At 36.9% G+C, this 16417-nt stretch overlaps 1 protein-coding gene across 2 annotated transcripts in view; it reads left to right on the top strand.

Annotated features, from left to right (window-relative positions):
- Positions 1–15287, top strand: part of LOC102199361 (metabotropic glutamate receptor 4-like) — a 187304-nt gene extending 172017 nt beyond the window's left edge. For both annotated transcript variants that reach the window (XM_005731727.1, XM_005731726.1), the window contains 4 exons: positions 596–732; positions 3362–4297; positions 8963–9209; positions 12582–15287. In XM_005731727.1, the coding sequence (XP_005731784.1) occupies positions 596–732; positions 3362–4297; positions 8963–9209; positions 12582–12631 (1370 nt within the window). In that variant the 3' untranslated portion in view covers positions 12632–15287. The remainder of the gene's footprint in view (positions 1–595; positions 733–3361; positions 4298–8962; positions 9210–12581) is intronic.
- The last annotated feature ends 1130 nt before the right edge of the window (positions 15288–16417 follow it).

Genomic DNA, 16417 nt, shown 5'->3' with positions numbered 1-16417 from the left:
ATATGTTAAAGAATTTCTGACTAGTGTCAGATTTCATTAAATGAGAAAAAACAAATATGGTATACCAAACAGCCAAACTGAGATACCATTATTGGTTCATTTATAAGTGAGGTGGCGGGCTCTCATCACTAATTCTGTAAATCTTCAACTCCTTAAAACACAATTTTATAACAAGTTGAAGCTCAAGAGGGGATTGTAGGTTGGCTTGGGAAGAAAAGCAGGGACACGAGAGAGACCTCAAAGTGGTAATCAAAATCAGTGCTGTCATTCGTTAGCACTCTGAGTGGGGACCTAGTGGATAACACTCAATGGGGCAATAAGCAGAATGAAAGAGTGTGAAATGATACGGGAACATGAACAGACAGCAGCCCTGGCCCTTCTCAGAGGACCTGGAAAACATGCCTGTCAACATCTATTTTGCTGCCGTCATTAACACTATAGCAGCACAAAGTTGAAGTTCCCCTTGCAACCTCATTTAATTTGAAAATCAAACCTTGAATTTTTATGGCAATGTTCAACACTGGATTTCAGCTTTAACAGTATCCTCTTTAAAACAAAATAACTACACTGCTTTTTTTGCCTTTATGTTCTTTAGGAATTGCTGGCACCCCTGTGGTCTTCAATGAGAATGGAGATGCTCCGGGTCGTTATGAAATCTACCAATACCAGATAACAAAAAACACCACAGAATACAAAATCATTGGTCACTGGACAGATCAACTCCACCTAGACGTATGTATTTTTAAACTGTTAGGTATGTCTGAAATATCGTATGCTTTCTTCTAATGTTCATTAATAATTGAACTTTTAAAAAGTTCCACAAACTATGAGTTAACATTAAAGTTCAATTTTTAAAGTTGAAGTTAAAAAAAAACACATGGCTTTGAAACTATAATCACTTGTTTCAACTACTGGACAGACTGAGAAACTGAAAAAAAATTCCACATTGTGAACACTGTTTGCAAGTGCTTGCTGGCAGTTGACTTCAAAGTTATATGTGATATGCTAAAAACCTCCATATGATTGGTTTGGTTGATAGAAAATTGCCTTGGTCACCTGTAGTGTTCATGGAAGATGTTAATTTGTCCACAAACACCCACCCACTACTTGCTAAACTGTACTGAAACTGTGGTGTATAAGACACTTTTATGCTAACCGTATACCAAGTCACGCTGCCAGTCCAAGCGACACCACAATGGCAGTGCACACCAACAGATGTGACATAATTTTTAGCTTTGAACAATCGTTCATTTCTCTATTTTTGTAACCTGGCGCGTTGGACCGGTGCCACAGCAGCTGGGTTGAAAACATAAGTGTGCAATCACGTCTTTTTCTTTTTACCGCCATTTTAATAATATATTAACCTGTTAGCAGTCGGACGTACCGCCCACGGTACATTGGATGGTTTAGGGGACTAATTGTAAATTTGTAGGACTGCTAAGGGGTTAACACATAATCTTAAAGATTATAGAGGTTATACATTGGAAGATGTTGCTGCAACAGTTTGAAATCATGCGTCTTTGTGGAAAGCTTTAAAAAAAAAAATATATATATATATATATCTCCACTCTGTTTTTCCAAATCTTTGCTTCTGGTTTCCCCGTATCAGCGCTGATGTGGCGGTATTGCCTGAATGGCAACATCTATCTTTCAGAAGAATACTGCGGTGGATACCTGCACCTTAAATGTGTCACCATATAGCAGTTTCACATGAACCGACCACAAAATGGATGGAATACTGGTGCTTTAATTCAAACCAGAACCCATTAGCTTTCAAAGTAAAAGTTGCACCTTTTGAAATGTGTCGCTTTCGGCACCTTCAGAGTAAAAGTTGTGAATTTTATTTTGAAGGAAAGGAAAAAGGCACTGTTTTTTTTTTTTGTTTGTTTTTTTCAAAGTCTCCCTTTTTCTTTTTTATTGCATCATACTTTTTAATTTTCACTACTATTCAGTGATCTGGGTCTCTTCAGTAGTTAGTGAATCTCTTCCATGCAAACTATAGGCGACTTCCAGAAGCAATCACAAGGTTTTTTTGGTGTCCTCTATGTGAAAAATTTCATCTGGCAATAGCCAGCAATCACTTCCCATCAACAGCGAATACCTACTGATGGAAAGTTTCTGGTTTCTAGGCCTATGTGACTGGGGCCTTAACATAAATAACTAAAAACTAAACTAACTGTATAATTTATAGTGTCATTTGGATTAAACCCATCCCAACAATGCTAAACCAGTCTCTAAACTTGTGGTCATTACATGTGACATTTACAGCAACAGAAAACCCATATGTAGTAAAGCTTAATTTATGCACTTCCTCATAACTTATCCCTAATATCCAAAACTATGCTAAATAAATCTTGCTTATATGCAGCTTTATAGGGAATCATTCAACACAATAGTGACTCAAATCTCAAGAATTTATAGAAACAGAGATGCTTTGGGTCAAAAGACAGTATTATGCAGCGTGACCACATTTACACTCAAAATCATGGCGATAGCAGTAGGTGTGTAATGGAGGAAACAACATTTTTACACAACTATTTGCATCAACCTTTTTTTGACATTTGCTGTCATTCTTTACACACTAATACCAATTTCCTTTTTAATGTATACATAGTGCACAGAATCTGCAGTGTCTGAATATTTAAGCATCAAAACTACTATATTTTAAATGCCAAACCCTCTGAGGAAAAACATGTTTCCATCATGTTTTGCTATGAATGATTCTTAAGTCTCCCTCTGTGTGTTCTTATTTTGTTTACATGCATACTGTAGATAGGATTTTGGATTATCATAGACATCAAGAAGCTGAGTTATGGCAGTACACACAACACCAGCTCACCAACATCAGTAGCTGAGAGCTCTAAGAAGAATAAGAAATACCTTAATTTTTGAAATGTCAGAACAATCATTTAACTATTTGGGTGTTTGAATTAAACTTTCCTGTCCATTTCCACACCCATTTAAGTTAATAAAACTTAACTTCGTTCCAATGAAATCATGCTAATAACTATAAATAATAGTCTCAATGTAACTCATATCATGTAGTAAGTGTCTTAATATCTTAATTATTTTATTAATAAATATTGTCAATATTCTTTCAATAATAACCTTTTTAATGTACTTTCAATTGTACTATAATGAATAACTGAAAATATTTACAATTATATGATTAAAATATAGGAAGATATAGTAAATTATGTCAATAAAATACACAATACTTGTGCATCTTCTGCGTCTACTACATTTGAAAAAGCCAAGTATATTGATAGGAAATAGATTAAAAAATACACACAAATGTGAAAAAATGTTTTGTGTAGACAGAGTTACTAAAGCTCTTTTTTTCTTTTACATTTCCATCTAGACTAATGACATGCAGTGGCCTGGTGAAACACAAGAAGTCCCTTCCTCTATATGCAGTCAACCCTGTCGTCCTGGGCAGCGCAAGAAGACAGTGAAGGGAATTCCTTGTTGTTGGCACTGCGAGAATTGTGATGGTTATCAGTATCAGGCAGACAATTACACCTGCAAGATGTGCCGCTTTGATTTGCGTCCCAATGACAACCACACTGGCTGCGTTCCCATTCCCATTATCAAGCTAGAGTGGAGCTCACCATGGGCCGTGATACCAGTCCTCATTGCAGTCTTTGGGATTATGGCCACTCTGTTAGTGGTTGTAACCTTTGTGCGTTACAATGATACACCAATTGTTAAGGCATCTGGTCGAGAGCTTAGCTATGTGTTGCTGACAGGTATCTTTCTGTGCTATGCTACAACATTCCTTATGATCTCTGCTCCTGATGTGTTCGTATGCTCACTGCGAAGGATTTTCCTTGGTCTGGGTATGAGTATAAGCTATGCAGCACTGCTTACCAAGACAAATAGGATCTACAGGATTTTTGAGCAGGGCAAGATGTCGGTCAGTGCCCCTCGATTTATCTCCCCAGCCTCGCAGTTAGTTATCACATTTAGTCTGATATCAGTGCAGCTCCTTGGAGTGTGCATCTGGTTTGGTGTTGACCCATCACAAGCCATCATAGACTATGTAGACCAGCGCACAGCAAATCCCGACATGGCCCGTGGCGTCTTGAAATGTGATATATCAGACCTGTCTCTCATCTGTCTGCTGGGTTATAGCATGCTTCTGATGGTCACCTGCACAGTTTACGCCATCAAGACTAGAGGGGTTCCAGAGACATTCAACGAGGCCAAGCCTATCGGCTTCACAATGTACACCACCTGCATTGTGTGGCTTGCCTTTATCCCCATCTTCTTCGGGACCTCACAATCAGCGGAAAAGGTAAATAAAAAATTTAAAATTTGCTAGAAGAGTAAGGTCACAAATTGAATTTGTCCCAGTTGTGTAACTGGTTTAGAATGGTATGATGCCAGTGTAGTCTGTATGCTTTCAACAGCAGTTCTCTATTTAAGGCTACAATAGTCTAGTGAATTCACTTGTGCATGTTCACATGTCAGTTTTCCATTTGTAGTTCTTTTATATTTCCTGTGCTTTTTATTATGAAGAAAATGGCCACTCAAACTGTTTGTTGTAAAGCATCAGCTCCTTGTGTCTGTATATGTGGAGCTATTCATCATGAGCTGATGGGCTTTGTGCTGCACTGTGGGATTACAAGACTTTTAAAGTGGGCTTGTGAGAATAATTCATTCACCTCAAGTTTGCTTGGATATGTTTTCTTTAATTGTCTTTCTATGTGTGTTTGACTACTCAGTATTTGCACCCAGTGAAGCTGAATCAATCACTGCACATTCATGCACACAGAAATAGAGAACGCATGTTTGAGAAGTAGCATAAAATTACTGTGGCTGTTGATGTTGCTTGTCAGTTGAAAGTGAATTGCAAATTAGCTCTTACAAGTGCTAATTTTGAGGTTGCACAGCGCAGATGTACATCTAAAAAGCAGAGAGTGGAAAAGTCAAACCACCAACTGCAACAGAAGCTTCAATATTGTAGTACTATAGCCATAATAGCAGCCTTTGGGTTGTTAATATCATAAAAAGGTGGGGATAAATCAAATCAAATCAAATCAAATCACTTTTATTGTCACATCACATGTGCAGGCACACTGGCACAGCACATGCGAGTGAAATTCTTGTGTGCGAGCCCCACAAGCAACAGAGATGTGCATGAACATGAATAAATTTGCATGAACATTGGCTACCAATATTCTGATAGTAACATCTGGAGTTTTTTGGAAACAAAGCTCCTTAGTTTGAAAAAAAGAAATATATGGTTGTCTTACAATGGATAGCAGTTTTTTTGTGAACATGGTAATTCATGAACGTAAACACAGCCACTGATGAGGCAGCGAAGGTGAAAATCACTTCTGGCCTTCATTTGTATGTCCAACAGTGAAAAGCAGGTGGATGAAACGATAGGAGAAATTATTCTCTGTATTAGGGGTTTTAATTAAATTGAACTGGCACATATACAAATCAAAGGCATGTTCTACGGCTGAAGGTCATATTGATTTACACCGCAAGCTAAATCTTTGGACAGTCTAACAGTAAAAAAACAAAACAAAAAAAGCATCACAAACTATGACGACTGATGAAAAAGGCCCTTCACATACATTGTTGTTTTTGCCAGCCATTCACTTTAACAGTGATCAACAGATGAACTATGTTTTATTTATTCAGCGAATATTATTCTAATTACACCCATTATATATAAATTTATAACTGATTCTCACTTTGCATAAATACATTATCAGCTGTAGCTTCACCCTACAATTTTTTATATTATGTAATAGGAAGATTTGTTGAATAATGCTGCTCTTAATTTCATTATTTTTAAATGAACACAAGGAGAGAGCAACAAAAAGTGCCTTAGTAACAGCACAGTTATCTCTAAGGAAGAGATTTAACAATTTTTTGCAGCTGAAATCTTAACTTGTCACAGTTTAGATCCGTTAATGATCGCTGCATTGGACTTAGGTGGTATAATTCCACTGAAAGTGCTTATGCTGGCTCTTTACACTGAACTAAGCCATCTTTATCACACCTATGCTTTCCCTACTGAGATTCAAAATGACGTCAAAATGTCTGCCATGAAACAAGTCTGTTCCTTTCATTATGTGTCAGTATGTATTTTCCCTATTCATGAGAGAAGAGGCTTGCCATCCAGCTTTGTCCTGGTATAGCTGCTACTACCGGCAGACAATGGAGCCCTCAAAGCTGTCGCTGGATGGGCCTGTCATAAAAGAATAAGTATTAGACCAGACATATTAAAACATTAAATTTGATATATTCACAGTCAAAGCCTAAAGTCTTAAACACAAAGGCTGGTGGGAAACAACCTAAGTTAGAATATGGTTTGGGATGAAAAGGCCATAGAGCTGCATGTTTCAAATGACACAGTTTCTCAGCCAGAATTCTGGAAGTCTACTGATTAAGAGCATTTTTCAAGAAGGTAAAAGCTTCTTTAGGCTGCTCCCTTATTCACAAGGAGTCACCACAGCAGATGGATGGCCTATCTGAAGTAGTAGCAGTGGGTATTGTCTGTGTATTTGGAGTCTGGAGAGTTTTTTGTTAAAAATCATTTTAGTTGATTTCACGAAAGTCTAGAAAAATAAATATATAACTAAACCAAAAAGCCTGAACACTTTACCAAGGCTTGGCAACTTTGTGGGAGTGTGATCCAGTGATTGTGTTCACATGGGTCACAAATAGGTAGGGTTACCTCTGGACAAGGAATGCATAAAAACAAAAAGGAGCAATCTGACTTCAAATGAAAGTTCATAATACTTTCTATGTCTGGTCCTGTTCTTTCACTGTGCCAATGGTGAAGATTGGTAACCATTTCGGCACGTCAGGGAAAATTTATGTCATAAAGGCTGATAGAAGTGGACAAGGGTCTTGGCTGCCCTCACAGAGTAACTCCACTCTGTACTCTAGAGGGCTAGGGTTCCAAACTCACCCTAGGCCATGTGTAATCTTCTCAGGAGATTACAAGAATCCCCCTCTATCACCAGGGAATGCTCGTGTGCTGTTTGCAGTAATGATGGAGCACAAAGCTCTGTCACCTCCATCTTCCACTGACATCTTTTTTTCTGACACGGCTTTAGGCAGCTTAATTTCAACAGAGCTTCTCTACATTTTGTTTTTTTTACATCAACATGACATGGCATTGCCTTTCCACTTGAACTAACTGAACACTCTACAATATAATACCTATAGAATCCAAACAAAACACTCATTGATGCTACACAAACCACCTTGTAACTTCCAATGTTATTTTTGTCTTGTGCTACAACACTGACATCTAGTTGTACTGATGGCAATTGGACTAGTTAAAATTCTGTAAGAGAAAGGTTGTGAGCAGAAGAACTGGATGAGTGTAAAGCCCTTTGACACAACTCTGATGACTGGACAACTGGGTGTCTCAAGGGTTTTCAAGGTGTGAAAACCATTTTTTTTAGCAACCATACGGTTTGAGGTTTATGGAGATGAAATAAATTGCAAGGGCAGTCCAGATTTTCAGAGTAATTTTCTTTTCCTAAAGAAACCATACAAAGAGAGCGACATTAAGCAATGCGCCCACTACACAGGGGTGGCTGTAGCCCATAGGAAAACACCCTAAAATCTCTGAGCCACCTCTTTTCTTGGTTTACTACATTATTAAATTGATATTAATAACATTTACACAATATATTAATATAATCTAATACAAGTACAGAACAAATAACATAAGAATAACTAAAAAAAAGAATAACACCAAAACCCCTACAATAAAAAAAAGGAAGTGTGATTCATTCAGGCCCCACATCACAAACTTACAGAGCTTAAAGACTGCTACTAATGTCTTAGTGCCAGATACCACGGGACATTTTCAGGGGTCTTGTGGACTATGCCTCAATTGTTCAGTTATTTTGGCAGCATGAGAGGGATCTAGTGGATATAAGGCCAGAGGTTTTAATGCTATGGCTGATTGGAGAATGTCACAACTGTATGTTGGGAAACATCATCTATAACTGTTGACAAGAGCCCTTTTGGCTATTCCCATGTCAAACAGCTCAGTCATTTGTGATGTCTGCAAATGTAATGTCAAACAAAACCTTGGGCAAATCTCTTTGAAGGATGTTTCTCAGCTGTGTTTCACTGTACACTTACTGCCTTGTGTTCATCAACTTTAGAGAGGCAAAGTAAGCTGTTCTCTACTTCCCCTTTATTCAATTAAGGTTTTCACGCAATGATATTGGGAAAAAGATGAAGTTGGATCACAGTTTCTTTGTTAAATTCATGAAACTAACATTTAAATCCAGGACACTGTATTTTCATATTTTGCACTGGTTTTGCACCTTAAACAGAAATTTAAAGCATGTCATAAAAATTAATCAATGCCAAATGTTGTCTACCTACTAACATCTGCCCTGACTCGTCACATTCTCTACAGTAACAAATTAGAGATGTACTGTGTATGAGTTGTAGGGTGATTATCATAAATGAAAAATTTATGATATAGGCCTTTTTATTATGCTGTAGGCTGTTTCTTTCCACTCCCCAGTTGTTGCCTATAGCTATGTATCTGCTACCCAGCTGTGAGTAGCAGCTGTCACTGGCTTCAGAAAACACACAATGATGTTGTCTAAAACCTCAGGGTAAAAACATCTATGCATCAGGGGGGCTTTTTTTTTTTATATGCATATCATAAAATAAACAAACCCTGAAATGACGGTAGAAGTCAGGAGTCACCAGTTTACATAAATGTTCCTGTGTTCCATCACAATTTGCTATATAAGATGTGAAACATAGAAATATCGTCCACTAAACTTCCTTTTAGCTAAAGGAGAGTGACTTCATTCTGTAGCTTGAACTGGGAAGGCTCTGAGCAACACTCGGTCTTGTTATGTACGCAGTTTAATTTGAGACTATCGCATTTCTTTCCATGACACAGTGCTTCCAAAAAAATTATTATTTTGTCTCTATTATCTCTTTTATAATACAGATGTACATCCAGACTACAACCCTAACCATCTCTATAAGCCTCAGTGCATCGGTCTCTCTGGGTATGCTCTACATGCCCAAAGTCTACGTGGTTCTTTTCCATCCAGAGCAGAACGTACCCAAGCGCAAACGCAGTCTAAAGGCTGTGGTCACTGCAGCCACCATGTCCAACAAGTTCAACCCTAAAGGTGGCCTGAGGCCCAACGGAGAGGCCAAATCTGAACTTTGTGAAAGTCTTGAAACACAAGGTTGGTATCACACGATGACATCCATCCATGCAACAAAGGAAAGACAGGTCAACCAGCATCTGTTAATGCACTCTGTATGCAGAAAATAATGAACTCCTTTTAAGTGAAGATTACATTTTTCTTTAACAGATGACAAAAAGAATGATGGGAATAATTAGAAGTGATAGGGGTTGTGTCACATTAGCTTCTCACTTGCACATAAGTGACGTAGTAGTTAAGTGTTCCCTTCAAAAAAGACTGGAAGTTAATTTTCTATATTTGAAGGATTCTTTTTTAATTTTACTGTATGCAATAGCAAAATAGTTTAATTTTCAAAAACTATATTGATACTGGATTTGCCAGTCAGAAGGTGTGGCAGGGGGCCCATACTATTCTGAAAGGGATAAAAGCAAGGATAACTCAGTGTTGGAGATGAGGATATTTCAATCACCAAGACAAATGGTATGAACAGGCAGTGCCTGTGTGGGGGCAGGAATAAATCCAGTCAAGCACCCCCACATGTTGTGATTACTTAAGGTACTGATTTTTTACTCTGACAAGCTGAACAATATACCATGATATATATCCGGACTAAAAAAAAGACAACTTACACTTATGTGTATGTTTTCTTCCTATCTTGAAAGGGAATTGTTACAGTATATCTTATCCAATTACAGAACCCATTTATAGGTGCTGAGACTTAACCTCTGGTTTAAACTGTGAATCTAACAACTGCTCTTTGTGCTTATGTGTCAGATTGTGTTGAGGGAGGGGAGCCTTGTGAGGGACTTTAGACTCTCAGGTAACCTGATTAGAAAATGACTTTGCTCTTCTGTCATCCTTGAGCACTTTCCTGTTAATTTCTGCTAATGTTCACCACAACACCTGTGCCTGCCTACACAATGCAAAAAAGCATCCCTGCTAAAATTCAGCACCCTGAATGACATAAAGCATTAATCACACAGTCACAAATCCACCCTGGACCAAGGGATATTAACTTGGATAAACAATATTGGTGTGTGGTGCTGTAAAATGGCCAATCAGCATGGTAAAGCCTGTTAATGTGAGAAGATGACAACCCTCTGCCGGAGAGGAGACAAGCGATAGCCATGTGTCCCCTGTAATTTGTTTCCCTGTTGACAAAAGAAGGAATTTGTGGTAATGGGACAACAACAACAATAAGAGTGAACAGGAAAAGACAGATGGGTCTGCCAGCTCCAATTCTTTCTGGACCATCTATTCTTTATCTTGGCCTCGCAGCATATAAATATTCAAATAAGGTTCATTTATCAATGCTTTTCTTGGAAGATATGCTTTGGATGAAATGGCAAGAATACCGCCCCCATTCACCGACCCAGTATGGCCCTGACAAATATACCAGAAGCGTTTACCATTGCACATCTCTCCTCTGCAGCACTTTTGCCCCTACTCTGGCTTTCAGCCGTCTTCTGATTGGATTCATCCCTTCTGACATATTCAATCAGCCAAGGCTGCTGTAGGTAGATTGGCAGATTGGTAGTGTGATTACCACCACAGAGCATGCTCGCTGAGGACAGTTTTACTTTTAAAAATTACACATACACTCATATTTGCACAGACATATGTGTGCAGACAAGCATGACTGCACACATACTCATAGGTACTGTATGTATGACAGTCACATTTGACCAGTGGTTTGGGTTTGTTATGATTGCTGTGGTCTGCCCTCTGGTCATCTGACTTATGTGCTTCATTCACAGCTCACAAATTTCCACAAACAATGAAAAGAATAATTAGAACCATTATCAAACTTTGATAGCAAAAGCTATACGGCCGGGACAGATCACATATTGCCTTAATTGTATTTTACATGTAAAACACCACAGTTAAGAATGGTAATACATTGACTGCTGCATGCTTTGCTTGATGCACATAGAAACCACAGGTCGTTGCATGCACTAAAATACTTGCATTTGAATGGTTACTCCCGTATTTTATGCTACTGCTGTGAACTGCTTGGTAGTTTAGTAGTTTGTATTTTGGAATTGCAATTTAATAGTATAATCTAAAAAAATAGAGAGTTTTCCTGATTTTACTATGCTGTAGAACCAGGTACATATGAGTGCAAAACTCAAGTGACTCTGAATAATTTTGCATTGCTGTCAAATCTTATAATACTATGTTTTTAAAATGTCTGCAATATTACCAGACAGACTTATCTCAAGGGAAAACAAGGGGAAAACATGTAAATATGATGCATCTGTATGTATACACAGGCAGGAATTGTTACATTTTTATTTACTGTCAGCGTTGGAAGATGGTTTTATACTGGCACCACAGATGTTTTCGTGACTCCTCAAGGCACCCATGCCAAACTAACAACAAAGCATTGAAAAAAAAAAAGAAAAAAAAAGAGCTGCTGTAGTATTTTAACCCAAATTCTAACAAAGCAGTTTTCCTGCCTAAACCAAGATCAGTATTTGTGGTGGTCAACTCTAAAAATAAAGCACATGGCATCAAAAGTGAACAATGAAAGAGTAATATGACATATCAATACCAATGTAATACCAATGAAAATCACAGATTCCATGATGCATTCAAACTACAGTGTCTGCTGTGTTGAGAAAGGTGACATGATAAACTCTGTTGAAAGAAATGATAATACAAATTAATACATTAAATGAATACTGTTACCAAACATAAATAATATACCTGTAAAATGTGAGGATAATTCCATTTCACGTCATATGTACATTATATATTTTTTGGATTTTTAGACTAGATCTAATAATGTCATTTGGAGGTTTAAAGGATTTTAGATGAGGATTCCTTTTATATTTAACAGATATTACTTTTTAATATAAAAGTAATTTTACTAAATATTTTCAAACTATTATTATTTTAATAAAAAAAGAAATCAAAAGATTAACAGTAACTAATCATTTGGATAAATGAGCCCAAACGTTATATACGCCATAAGAAAATGAACAGAACCTCTTCTTTAGAAACCAGCACATCCTCCATAAACAAGGGAACATTTATTACCATCCAAAAAAGAAGAAACGGACAGCTCTTTAGATAAAAACAAGCTGTTCCTCTTTTATCATATTTTTATGATATATATTTATGTTGGTTGCAGCTTTTATTAGATGGGCTGTGATTACAGATGTTGTTGAATTTGTGCATTTTACACATCACTAACAGTTTATTTTGTATCTTAGACGTGAGCATGCGAGACATTAAGATAATTTAACATTAGCATCAAGCTATTAAAATTAGTTTCACTTGTGCTTGTTTACTTGAGTCGTTCATAAGGAGAACTTTACAAAAATCAGAATTCCAACACTATGATTGCCTATTTGAATCTCACCCATTGCATTTTTAACCCTTCTTTCTTCTTCCCTATTACTACAGTGTTGGCCTCAAAGCAGACATACATAAGCTACAGTAACCATGCCATCTAAGACCGAGATGAGCCGTGGAAGAGGAGAAAAGGCCTGCCTGAGGAGAAATCACCTGATTCTGGGGGCATATTGGGGATACACTGGAGAACTTTCAAGCTGCTACATCAGAGGATTGGGGTGGAAAGATGGGAATTTGTCACTCCAAAGGATGTCATATTTTTTTTATGGAATCATGTAAAGGCTTGGATGCAAATTTTATGATAAATTAGTAGCTTGTAGGAGGGAGAGAAGAGATGTAAGGGAGCTTGGGCAGTTAATTTTTCTCTTCCCACCCTGAGCATTGATCAGTGACGTTTCCAGATGTAGGCTGAATGAACCACCTGGAGCTTACAGATTTTTATTTATTTTTTCTGAAGTGTATAGAGCACAAGTTCAGTTCTCTCTGATATTGAATTGCTTGTCTCATTTCAGTAAAAACAGGGGAAAGCATTCTGTTTTTATCAAATGCAGCTGACGAAATGAAGTGGTGTAAAAAAATGTAGTAGTTATTTTTGGTTACAGGTGTATTTGGAGTTGAAAGCTGCAGTACTCTTCAGACTGTACATGCCTTACGACAGTACACTCAGTATTCCTACATGAACTAAATATATCTGAAACACATGAAAATAAGGCAGTGGGTCTCCCCAGTAGTTTTTTTTTTTACCGTTTCATAATAATGAGGACACCACCGTTTTGGCAATCCTAGTGTACAGTCCCAGAGCATGCTTATGGGAGCATCACGTGTACTGTGCTGTGTTGTCAACGTCTATGGAATGCAACATTTGTCATCGTTGTCATTCACAGTGGAGATGTCATTTTTGGGGTATCCCTCTGCTGAACGAAAATAAGTCAAACAAACCAAACACAAATTGCCATGCAATAGCTCTATGGTTGACATCACATTCCATAAATGTCAGTCAGGACTTGGACACTTGACTGTAAACATCTGAGATTGAGGGGCTCTTATTTATCATGCACCTATTGAAGCCTTTTGAAAGACTGTCAAAATTTCACTTGTAGCGTTGAAAGTAATTGACAAATTTAGCCTAAAAGAGTTTTGATTAAAATTCAATAAGACTGTAAGACTTGTAATAAAGACTGTATACTCTGTACCTTAATGCAGGGTATTGTGATATAGTAGATTTTTAAAGAAAAAAAAGACAACAACAAGCTGTTGTCATGCCAGACATATTGTTATTAAAGCCTGACAACATATGATAAATGGGACAGAAGAAATGCACTACAAGACTAATCTGTGTGCTTGCAAAAGATTTTTATGGAAAAAAATGCATTCCTCTTCTGGGTCTTGGATTTTATGCCTGAAGTGGAAATGATAAAATATATTTTAATTTAAAACAAGGCTCAAGTAGCTAGCCGGCGTTAATACCAATTTTGAAAAGGTATTGGCTTAGTTCAGACAACTGGTCAAAAAGTTCAAACATAATTAGCAATATGATATATTGTTTCAACATACACTGTAACAATTTAAATTAATATTCAATCCATTGTCTGATTTTTATATATATCAATAAAAGATACAGCCATGCTGTACTAAGTAGTAGCAAGTTCACCTTCCACTTGGCAGCTATCTTAATTATTTCTTGCTTCCAGCAAACAATTTGACTTTGTGTTTAACAAGACCCACCTATTTTTCTTTCCACAGAAATTGCTGGAAACCCAAATATAGACAAAAGGCCATAAACATGACACCAGCAGGATACACTTCTTTGTTTGTGTATAAAGGATGTGCAAAAAGAATTGTTTGTTTAAATGTTAACCAGCCGGTAGTTTCTCAGGTTTACTTTGAAGTATTTCTGCCCCCTAGTGATCAAGAGTTTCTAAGTACCGCTTTACATCTCTACAGTGATACATCACTGGTCCATGCCTACTAATTAATTGGTTTTCACAGTACTGAACATAAAAAAAAAAAAAATCAAAGGTATGAATACTTGCTTGATAAATAAGGGCCACTGCCTTCATTCTGTGCCTCATATCCATTAAACTACTTCTGCTAAATGTTCCATGGTTCTTTCATCATGTTTGTGTTGCCAGTATTACCTTTCAGTTGTTCAGTTTAAACATTATTACGGATGAATTCAGTGTACAATTTAAAATGTGTAAACACCATTACTGTTTCCATTCTCTAAAATATTACTAATAACAGTATTTTCTGGATTTTTTGTCTCATTAAATGTTATCCTCAGTAATGCAAAAATTGTATGTTGCATGTCAAAACCCATAAGAAAGTCGTGTGGTAAAATTGGAGAGAAAGGCATAAAGTCCAGACTACTGCAGAGGATTATAACTTACAAATATTTTGCTTTTTGATCAATGATTCTCTCAGCTCTCAGCTTCAACGAGTCTAAGGTGTTGCGCAAATGTTGTTTTCTCATTTGATAAAGTATTGTTTGTGGGATTGTTTGTGTTTGTGAATATGATCATTTTACTGCTTTTTTGCCACGACCCCCCTCCCCACCTACTTTTATTTTTCTAAAACACTGTCTGTGTTACAAAATAGAATATGTAATTGCTGACTGAAATTAAATGGCAAGTTAATGTATGTTATTAAAATTGATTGATCATGTCTGCTTTATGTACCAAATTATTAAAAAAAAGAGAAAAAAACAGTTACAGTGCCTGGATATTTATGAACTATCTATAAAAATAAAAAAAAGCTGTGTAGAGCATGTTCATTTTTATACAAGATATTTCTAATAAAAAGATTGTTTTGTTAACACGTTGTTGGTGTGTCTTCTTAGTGAGCATTTCCTTAGCAAAGAAAGCAACATTTAAAATTATTTTTATGAGTATTCTGTTGTCTTGTAGATTAAATGAATGCCTACTTATGGTTCAGTCACAATATAGTAAAAAATAGGACAGAGGTTGTAAATCCAACACTAACAACCTGTGGATAATCACTTTCTAATCACAAGGCAGTTGCACAAACTGTTAATTGACGGAACCTTTCTCCAAGCGATCAAAGTCTGACTACAATAATACATACAGAAAAAAACCCAACAATCATATAACCCCCTATGTGCAAGCACTTTGGCGACAGTGGGAAGGAAAAACTCCTTGAGAACTGAACTGAACTGAGAAAGGCCAAGACTGAAAGCTTGTGAAAAATGTTCAAATAACTACAGGCTGGGGAACTATTGTTCAAGACTACTTTAAACATTAACAGAAAGTCTGAGTCCTTGGAAGCAAAACATAAAGAAGTAAGCAGTGTTTTGAGACTTCTGTAGAGTAGTGTATACCGTAGGCAAAAAGAAAGTATTTTAAAGATATAATTTTAAGTTAATTTTAAGTGTTACCCGTTTGTTTGTTGTAAGTAAGATGATGGCTTTCAAATTATCCGGCACTGCTGCATAATTTCTATACCTCTGTTATCCCTAGCTATCAACCATTTATGCTACTCACAGAGGATGCAGAGATTTGTAATTGGGTTTTTTGTTTTTTTCCCCCATTTCTAATGCTTATTTCATCCAAATAATTAAGAAAAGCCAAGTCATTTGAATATTTCCCCATTAACAATATTATAACTGCTTTAACATTTCCAGTATTCAAATTAATGAATAGGCTACTGCTCATGAGACCACTGGGGGAATACATGCTGAAAATAAAAAGGTGTTTCTCATTTGAAATATCACGTTAATATTTCCACTTGGCTGCTCTAACCAGTGAGTGGGTATTTCATTTTGTACCCAAGAGAAAAGCGTTAAATATTGCTGAGGTGCTTGTTTCTTTCTAAATGTGCTGGAGACACAAATGTATAAGATGCAGTAAGTGTAGACCCTGTGGTGCAGT

The sequence above is a fragment of the Pundamilia nyererei genome, unplaced genomic scaffold (genome assembly GCF_000239375.1).
Source record: "Pundamilia nyererei isolate P.nyererei 1_Seehausen unplaced genomic scaffold, PunNye1.0 scaffold00044, whole genome shotgun sequence".
NCBI classification, from domain to species: Eukaryota; Metazoa; Chordata; class Actinopteri; order Cichliformes; family Cichlidae; genus Pundamilia; species Pundamilia nyererei.
The sequence above is the reverse complement of the archived record's forward strand: the minus strand, read 5'-3'. Positions and strand labels throughout refer to the sequence as shown.